The sequence below is a fragment of the Bos indicus genome, chromosome 11 (genome assembly GCF_029378745.1).
Source record: "Bos indicus isolate NIAB-ARS_2022 breed Sahiwal x Tharparkar chromosome 11, NIAB-ARS_B.indTharparkar_mat_pri_1.0, whole genome shotgun sequence".
Lineage (NCBI taxonomy): Eukaryota > Metazoa > Chordata > Mammalia > Artiodactyla > Bovidae > Bos > Bos indicus.
The window spans coordinates 106,228,912-106,238,096 of record NC_091770.1 but is presented as its reverse complement, the minus strand read 5'-3'; the positions used below and the strand labels follow the sequence as shown (position 1 = coordinate 106,238,096).

Here is a 9,185-nt window from a genome sequence, read left to right as displayed (position 1 = left end):
TTAGGACTTATATAAGCAACTATTTACGTTAACTAAAATTTTTAAAGCTACTTTATAATACCAAAGTAGTTTTATATGAACATTAAAAAAGATCATGGCACCAGAAGTGCTTGTATAGCTTCCTGTGCAAATAACCAAAAAGAAGGGTGTATTGCTTTAGCATACCATAAACTTGAAATATGTTAAGTCCTATGGTGGATTAGTCACGCTTCCTCACTGTGGCTTCAGTTAAACCTGGACACAGCTTAACTCCATAGTACTGGGCTTGTGACTGGTCTGACTCCAGTAGGTGAGTCCCTCCTCCTCTGGAGGAGCAGATGTACAACTGCAGGTGTAGATGTAGATGCCACTGTGGCATCTGTCAGCCCCTCAGCATCCACTAATAGGACAGGCAAGTGTTCTGAGTCAGAAAACACAAGCTTCTATTCTTTATTTCCTGATACAACTGCCAGCACAGGTTAGAAGGTATTAATGTTGAACCCTCTTCCAGGGTTTAGTTTAGGGTATTTCGCTTAAGGATCAATTAAACAGAATTAGGATCTGAGGAATTATGCACTGAAACAGAACATAAAGAGGAAAGAGACCATAAATTATTAGGGACATAGCAGTTTGGCAGCAACTTCCCATGTGGCCTTATCTTTAGGTTTGCCCCAAGGCCGGGAGTTTCACCAAAATAAACTGCTTTGGGACCCATAAATGTGCTCATTGGTTGTTCCCTGGGGTGAGCTCGGGATGAATTACCCAGTGCTGTCACGTGGCTGGATCTGCCTTCTGAACTATCTCCCTCCTGCAAGCTGAGCCACATGTTCTTGCCTACTTCCCTCTCGGTAGGGGTTCTGGTTTGGCTGCAACCTGAGAACGTCGCCTAGGTCTCTACGCCTTAACCTAACACGTGGCGTGCTTCCTTTACACAGTGGCCAGATGCCCAAAACAACACCGTACGGTAGCCAAGGTCTTTAATAGAAACGAAAACGAGGGAACCGCCTCTCCACCCGCCACCCCGGAACTAGGCTGGGCGAGGAGGGTCCAAGTCCTCGGTCGCAGGCACATCCGGCGCGGCCGCCGACCACTCCTAGCGCGGGAAGTTCTTGGGATACAGCTGGAAGAGCTTGCCTTCCTGCGTGGGCTCAAACCCGTACCGTTCCAGGTGCTCGGGGTCGAAAGTCCCGGCCTTAAAGTCCTTCTCGATAGCCGGCGCCGCCGTCTCCAGAAAGAGCTGCTTGGCCGTCAGGGGAACGTCTGTGCCCTCCGGGGCGCGGTAGTTCACGTAGGGCTTGAGCTTGAAGCCGGCCAGGTCGGGCACCACCAGCTCCGGGACCCTTTCCTTGACCAGCACGAACTTGCCGCCGCGACCGTGGAAGCCGACGCCCTTGGCACCGCGGCTCTTGTGGAAGGTGCGCGGGCCCCGCTTGCTGGTCCACTTGCTCATACGGTCGGCGCCCCGCACCAGGGCGCGAGCCGCCCCGCTCAGGAGGCCCATGGCGAGGCCTGCGCACAGCCACCACGCCAATGCCCGCTCCAGCCGCCTCCGATTCCGGCCCCGCCGCGCTGCGCTTCCGGCGCCTTCGGTAGCTTCCGGCCCCACCGGCCCCCGCGCCGCAGGAAGAGCGGCTCCGATTGGCTGCGCCGTGTCGAATGTGCAGCCTCGGCCCCGGGAGGGGGCGGGACCGGAGGTAGCCTGGCCAATCCGCGGGGAGAGCCCTCGTCCCGGGGGGACGCCAGGAGCGCCGCCGTCGGGGGCGGGGCTTCGAGGCGGCGCCGGACGACGGGAGGTGGATATCGGGAGCGCGGACGTTGGGGGCGGGGCTTCGGGGAGGCGGGACGGGAGCGCGCAGTGCCGGTGAGTCGCCGTCTAGCGCCGCGAAGTGGCCAGCTTAGAGGTCTGAGTCTGTGAGGAGAGGTAGCCATCATCTCCCCCAGCCCGCGCACACTGCCCCCCAGGGCCGCCGGCGCCCCCAGCCAGACTGCTTCCAACCCGACGTCCGTCATCTCGACCCCCGCTTAACTCGACGCCTCCCAACCTCGACGCTCCCCCGCAACCCCGACACCCCTCAGCTCGACGCCCCTAAACCCGATGCCCACAACCCGGGTGCTCCTCAACCCGACACCCCTAAACCGAGTGCCCCCTACACCAGACGCCCCCCCAACCTGAGAGCCTTCAACCGGACGGCCCCTTAACCCCTACCCTCCAACCCTACGCCCTCCCTTAACCACGCCCTCCCTAAGCTCCAAGCCTTCAGCCCTTCTGCCCCCGGCTCCTCCAGGTCTCCTGGACTTGACCACCTTTCCTCTGGCCCCACGCTGTGGAGCAAGCGGAGCAGCTGACGGCGCTTCCGTCGTGTGGCAGGTGCTGGGGGCTTGAGCTTTTGTCCCTCTTGAGCCTAGTGGGCATCGGGAGATGGGACTGGGCAGGGCTGGGCGGTAGAGCTGGGGTCAAGGAACTGCTGGTCCTTGAAAAGACGTCTGAGAAGGAAGTTTCCCACAGGGCACAGACCAGAGAGCAAATGCAGGTGACTCTGCACCTGCGTTCTGCTCCCTGACTTGTCTGGGTGGGATTTTGGAAGAGATAAACCCTTCCTTACTGTGGCCCTTCTAAGAGACGTGGGAGCCACAGGGTAAAGGCCCTAGACATGGCTCCTCCTCCTGGCAGAGAGGTCAGGTGCGCGGGGCTGCTCCTCAAGTTCACCACAGCCGGGACCAGCACACCCACCTCCAGGGCTCCACCACACTGGTGGAAAATCCTGTGCCCAGCCCACTAGGCAGGGTCTGGCGCACAGCCTGCGGTGGCCACACACCCCTACCCCTACCCAGCTTCAGCCTCCTTGCCATGGTCCTGGAACTCCCAGCTGCACTAGGCCTTTGCCCAGATGCCCACACTTGTCTTTGACTGACTGGGAGAGGAGCCCGGGGCTTGGCTGCAGTTCCCGGTTCCTTGGGCAGCCACACAAGGGCTGTTTACAGAGAGGCAAGTGGCTCCCTTTGCTTGCTCCCTTTGTTTTCTCCATGGAGAGCACAGTGTTTCATCAGAGTTTTCCTGTCAATAGACATGTAACTTAACGTGGACAGGAATTTAGGGAAGGGCTGGGAGGCACTGCTTTGCACGTGAGCCTGAGGTGGTACAACCTGTGCCCTCCTCAGAACATGTCTTTCTTCTTTTGTTTCACTTTTTAGCCATGGAGCAAGAGGAGGACACTGGCCCAGAGGTACAGAACCTGAGGAGTCCAGTGAAGAATCAGCCTGAAAATTCCCAGTGTGGCCGCTTCTGGACAAGGAGAAAGCTGCCATGCAGCAGCTCCTTGAAGTTGGCTGCCTGTGGGAGTGGTGTGCGGGCCTCTCTTCCCCTGTCAGGACTGAACCCCTCCCTTCTGTTCCTCAAGGTCACACTTGTCAGTTCCTGCTTCCCTTTAGGAAGCCTGCTTGCTTTGAGGTAGGGCCTTTTTCCCGTGGAACATCTGTAGCCACATCACAAAGACTTTTATTCCTAAAACAGAAAATTAGATGCATTAAAACAGCAGTGAAAAGCTGAAAAGTCGGGGATGTCAACCACTAGAGACTGTATGAATAGGTCTGGGTCACTCTTATAACTGTTCCCCTGGCTCCTCCCCTCCCCCCACCCCGGGGGCGGCTGAGCTCAGCGGACCCACTTATGAGGAGGGTGCTTGTCTGCCACCCCGTGGAGGTGGTCTCTAGCCAAGCACACAGCCTAGGCCAGGAGGGCCTGGGCACCTCACTCTGAGGCAGCAGCTCCCACTGCTTCCTCTGCTTTCTGAGCCAAGTTCAGAGGGTTGAGTCTTTGGATCACTTCCTTGTTCTGTCTTGATGTAACATTCTGCTTTTGAAACGCTTTTCTGAGTGCACTGAACTCCTCGGGTTTTCTGGCATCAGCACTGTGTGTGATCCTGGCTCTGAAGGATCAGGCAAGCTGCGTTAGTCCTTGGCACTCATGTAAAAGCTTGACAGAACTCACACACACACACCGCCCCCTCCCTCAATCCATCCTGTTCCTGACTGCTGGAAGGATGTGAGGACCAGGAGGAGTGGAGCGTAGTTACTTGTTTGACTGGTTTCTTGTCTTTGCAGGGAACCTGCCAGCATCCCTTGTATAGGAGGTCCAGGCCATCTGCCCACTCACCGTTCCACACTCACTGTTTTCTCTTACCTTCCTGTCTTTCTCCCTGGGGTCTGGGATTCTGAAGCTCCTTGTTAACTCCCTCCCTGGGAGCCCTTTGCTGCTATGTGCTGGATTCAATGTTCTCAAAATGCAGTTGGCTCGTTAGGGTTTCTCAGCGCTGCTGCTGTGTGGGCGTGCGTCCGCCCTTGGGCCAGCAGCATATGGTCCTGCTTGTGATGAGAGGGCACTGGAGAAGAGGCCTTTGCATGCCCCCGCTAGCCAGGTTTGCTCCCTCTTGACTTGCACCCCGAGGAACAGGGAGGCTGAGAATGGAGGGCTCAGATGCCCAGAGCATTTGCTGTCAGTGCAGCGCAGCTGCTGGCCCTGCCCAGCCATCCTATGGGTGGGTAGCCCTTCTCCAGAGCAGACTGGGACTCAGGCCGTCTGCCTCCTGAAAGCCCGCTTCATTTTGGAGGTCTCCAGGGCTGCCAACTTTTTCCCTGACCCACAGCTCTGTTCTTGCTCCCTGAGAAGCTGGGGCTGTGCCCATCCTGGCCCTTCCTGACTGCAGGCTTCTCCCCTAGGTGGGCTTCTATCTGGCCACCCTATGGTCCTGGGGTCTGGAGCTGATGGAGCAGCATTCCCAGTCCACCATGGTAACCACCTCACTGCTCCCAGGTGATGGGCAGGCCCCAGAATCAGTGGCCCCCTTCACCCTTGGCCGCCCGGGGCCCTTTGTGTCCAGCCTGTGTTTGGGGTTGGGGGGTCTTGGTGCCTTGCTGATGGGTGCTCTGTCTATGACCTTGCCCAGCTGCTGGGGATTGTGATTGGAGTCCTCCTGGCCCTGGCCCTCATTGGCACCACCATCTTTTTTGTGTACAGAAGGGTTAGCCAATTCCGTGAGTATCTTGCTTGAGGCTGTGGCTCCAGTAGGGGAGGGAAAAGAGGGCTTGAGCGGGTGGGAGATTCGGGTGATTTCTCCCCATATTTTAAGCTCCCATAAATAGCTCTCAAGGCATAGTGGCTTTTGTTGAAAACTGCTGGCCTGTCGACAGCTCATCAGATCCATGGAATATAACTGTATCCTGAACTTTCTTGGCTCTCATTTCCAAGAAGAGATGAAGTACCGCTTCCTCTGCTTGGGTGTGTCACAGCCCAGGATCAAGATGCTGTGTGACACAGGGTGGGCAGGACAAGCTCAGTGTGCACACACAGATGGCCCACCTGTGCTCAGGCAGCCCCTTGGCGCCCCTTGGCCCCCCTTGCAGGACAGGTGCAGCCCAGTCCTCAGTACAGGTTCCGGAAGAGAGACAAGGTGATGTTCTACGGCAGGAAGATCATGAGGAAGGTAACTCACGCTGCGGGTCCCCTCCTCCCTCAGAGGGGTCGGCTTCAGACTGTGCCTAGGGTTGAGCAGGGCCCCGGGGTTTGGGGAAGGTCTGACCTAGAGAGGAAATGAGCCATGAAGGAGGGCAGAAGCCCCTCCCAGGAGCATCCCCGAGTGGGTCAAGCAGAAGGTCCTGGCTGCGGTGTAGATTGGTGGGCCTCCCATGATTTGGGGCCGGGCCCTGCAAGGTGGAAACTCCCAGGCCTTACTTCCTAGTGTCACAACCATCTTGGGGATGAGCAGCCTTTGCTGGTGGGCCCCATGCCCTCCCACCCACTGAGGACAAAGGGCTCAGCAGACTCCCAGAGGCTTACTGTGCCACAGAAGCATGCTTGAAACATTTGCTGACGTGTAAAAATATTTTGTTTGTTACTTTTCTCTAGATACACAGTTAGTTTGTGTTCTTTGTAGAAGAACTTGAACTGTCAGACACATGGGTGTCCCTGGGTGGCTCCTTCTCCTCTTCAGGGTCAAGTGCTCTGAGAGGGAGGTTGGTTTGGGCTGCCGTGTCTGGCGGGGGCGGCCCTGGGACGTGGTGTGCGGGCTGCTGCAGTCTCGTGTGGGGCCACATGGGATGACCTGCGAGCAGGTCTCAAGGCGCTCGTGTGTGGCTGGACCTGGGGCTGTCCACGGATGACCCCACTGAGGACTGTGTGGTGGCAAGCTGGATTTGGTCTAAGGAAGACAGGAACATGGTCTGGTGGGGCCAGAACCCTTTGGGGGCAAGGAGGAGTCATGGTGACAACACCAACATCCACAGCCAGCACCATGGGGCAGACGCAGCTGGGGAGCTGCCCAAGGGGGCCGGCTGACGCCTGGGTAGGAGCCAGGCCCTTTGTCTTCCTCGGCAGCGCTGTTTGCAGCAGTCTAGTGGGCCTGGACTGTGAGGGGGACAAAGAGCTGTCCAGGCCGGGAGGGTGTGCAGGCACTGGGGTTGCGTGTACCAGCGTGACAGGTGTGAGGAGGAGGGCGCCGGCCAGCCTTCCAGGAGAAGGACGTAGGGCCGAGGACGTCGGAGCTCTCGGGGCACGGGCTGTCTGGGGATGTGGCCCTGTGTCCTCGCTGTCAGCAGCGCCAAGGAGGTTCCCTGTGTCCTGGGCAGGCGAGCAGGTGGGGCCAGGCCGGAATGCTGGTGTCAGGCCCGCAGGGGCCACGTCCTGAGGGCTGGAACCGACCCTGAGACTGGGAACTGGATCTCACAGGTCTCAGAGTCCAGACTTAGCCTCCCCCTCTCATTCTGCAGGTGACCACGCTTCCCCACACACTTGTGGGGAACACAGCTGCTCCCCGACAGCGGGTGAGGAAGAGGACCAAAGTGCTATCTTTGGCCAAGAGGTACTGGGAATGCCCTTCAGACCAGTCAGGTCCCAGCTGCCCTCCCCAGTGGGCTATCCGTGGCTTCCCTGCTATGGGTCTCACAGCCTAAATGCTCTTTTTTTTTAATTTTTAAAATATTTAATTGATTAATTTGGGTGCATCAGATCTTAGTCATGGCACTCAGGCTTTGTTGCTCTGTGGCATGTGGGATCTTAGTTCCCCAGCCAGGGATCAAACCCACGTCCCCTGCATTGCAAGGTAGATTCCTACCCACTGGACCGCCAGGGAAGCTCCTTGCTGTCTGCTTTTGAGCCCCTTTGGGCCTCTGCTCCAGGTGTGTGCCTCTGCTTTGTAGGATCCTGCGGTTCAAGAAGGAATACCCTACCTTGCAGCCAAAGGAGCCCCCTCCCTCCCTGCTGGAGGCTGACCTCACAGAGTTTGATGTGAAGAATTCTCACCTGCCATCAGAAGTTCTGTACATGCTGAAAAACGTCCGGTAAGAGAGAGGTGGGCCTGGAGGCTTTCTGTGTGCTCACCTGGCCTCCGAGGTGTCCTTTCCCTGTGGGCACTGATGGTTGTGTCGACAAAAAAAATCAGTAAACAGTGTGTAACAGGAATAGAAAAGAGTTTTATTGGAGCCAAACTGAGGACTGTAACCCAGAAGACAGCCTCTCAGACAGCTCTGAGGAGCTTCTCCAGAGAAGCGTGGTTTTCAGCACAGTTTTATATCTTGTCTGATGAAGAATATTAAACTAGTCACGGATACATTCCTTCAGGGTATCAGAAAGAAATCAAAACCAAATCAGCACGTACACGGCGAGTCAGTATGGCACTGACAGCTGGGAAGGGAGTCTTATCGTGGAAGGAGCACCAGGACTGATGGCCCAGGACAGGAGGCACTGAGCCCTTATCTTTAATGTGGGTGTTCTTCTGCTGAGTGTTCAGTTCAGATCAGTCGCTCAGTCGCATCCCCATGGACTACAGCATGCCTGTCCATCACCAACTCCCGGAGCTTGCTCAAACTCAGGTCCATTGAGTCAGTGATGCCATCCAACCATCTCATCCTCTGTCGTCCCCTTCTTCTCTTGCCCTCAATCTTTCCCAGCATCAGGGTCTTTTCCAATGAGTCAGTTCTTCACATCAGGTAGCCAAAGTGTTGGAGTTTCAGCTTCAGCATCAGTAAGTGTGAAGTGAAGTCATTCAGTTGTGTCTGACTCTTTGCGACCCCGTGGACTGTAGCCTACCAGGCTCCTCTGTCCATGGGATTCTCCAGGCAAGAATACTGGAGTGGGTTGCCATTTCCTTCTCCAGGGGATCTTCCCGACCCAGGAATTGAACCCAGGTCTCCTGCATTGCAGGCAGACGCTTTAACCTCTGAGCCACCAGGGAAGCCTCAGTAAGTGTGCCCTTTAATAATTAAAGCAGATGTACAGTGTGTGTTTGATCAGCCACAAATAGGATATTCTGTCTATTGAGCATAAAGTGGGTGTTCGCACATGTAGCAGCCAGAATGACCTCTCTGGATCTCAACCAGTGATCATTTCTTTTATCACTGGCAAAGCTTCTCTCCTCTGGCTGTCACTGCCCTCCTGGCGGTGAGCAGAGCCTCCTCGCTGGTTCTTTCCCACGTGTGTCTGCTTCTCAGGACGATGCAGAGCGAGTGTGGGAAGTGAGTGGCTGGATGGAAGATTGAAAGTCTGGCTCCCCGTCTCTCCCTGGAAGCCCCAACCCCTCTTTCCAGCACTTCACTAACTGCCCTTGGTTACAGACCTGGCTCAAACGCACAGGCACAGCCTGAGAGTTCTCTGAGCTCCTGGAATAGCAGCTGATGAGGATTCCTAAACCTCAGGCTCCTGTCCTGCTGGTGACCAGGCGCTAGTGCTGCAGGCTCTGCGGCCCTTGGAAGCTCTCCCTGTGGTCTGGCCAGCAGGGACAGTGGCCTCTGCCCCTCCCCTCCTTCCTGAAGGTGTCCCACGTGTTCTGTTTTCTGTAGGGTCCTGGGTCACTTTGAGAAGCCGCTATTCCTGGAACTTTGCAAACACATGGTCTTTGTGCAGCTTCTGGAAGGGGAGTACATCTTCCGGCCGGGGGAGCTGGACAACAGCATCTATGTGGTGCAGGACGGGCGGCTGGAGGTCCGCGTCCAGGACTCGGTGAGAGCCCTCGGGCGGGGCGGGGCGGGGGTGCTGTTGTGTTGGCACTTAGTGGTCTGCCCTCTTGAACATTTCTCAAGTTTTCCATTGAAAAGTTAGTGCAAAACGTATTTTATTTTATGTAGATAGGAGATTCATATTTTACTTCTCCAGCAACATATATACAGTTGAATATAAGTTAAAGGCTAGCTTGCACACCAAAACCAGGTCCTTTAGG

At 56.3% G+C, this 9,185-nt stretch overlaps 2 protein-coding genes across 7 annotated transcripts in view; one reads left to right on the top strand and one right to left on the bottom strand.

The window, feature by feature from the left end:
- Positions 1 to 939: 939 nt before the first annotated feature.
- On the bottom strand, positions 940 to 1,576 carry MRPL41 (mitochondrial ribosomal protein L41). Its single transcript, XM_019971182.2, has one exon. It carries the CDS (start codon positions 1,478 to 1,480, stop codon positions 1,073 to 1,075), a length of 408 nt encoding a protein of 135 aa, XP_019826741.1. The 5' UTR covers positions 1,481 to 1,576; the 3' UTR covers positions 940 to 1,072.
- Positions 1,577 to 1,782: 206 nt separating this feature from the next.
- Positions 1,783 to 9,185, top strand: part of PNPLA7 (patatin like phospholipase domain containing 7) — a 77,236-nt gene continuing 69,833 nt past the window's right edge. For 4 of the 6 annotated variants that reach the window (XM_070799798.1, XM_070799800.1, XM_070799797.1 and 1 more), the window contains exons 1-9: positions 1,786 to 1,900; positions 2,265 to 2,347; positions 3,172 to 3,203; positions 4,696 to 4,767; positions 4,923 to 5,010; positions 5,380 to 5,459; positions 6,742 to 6,833; positions 7,171 to 7,311; positions 8,809 to 8,968. In XM_070799798.1, coding sequence (XP_070655899.1) covers positions 3,174 to 3,203; positions 4,696 to 4,767; positions 4,923 to 5,010; positions 5,380 to 5,459; positions 6,742 to 6,833; positions 7,171 to 7,311; positions 8,809 to 8,968 — 663 coding nt within the window. In that variant the 5' untranslated portion in view covers positions 1,786 to 1,900; positions 2,265 to 2,347; positions 3,172 to 3,173. Of the gene's footprint in view, positions 1,901 to 2,264; positions 2,348 to 3,171; positions 3,204 to 4,695; positions 4,768 to 4,922; positions 5,011 to 5,379; positions 5,460 to 6,741; positions 6,834 to 7,170; positions 7,312 to 8,808; positions 8,969 to 9,185 lie in introns of those variants that run through there. The other 2 variants (XM_070799801.1, XM_070799802.1) reach the window with 2 other exon arrangements.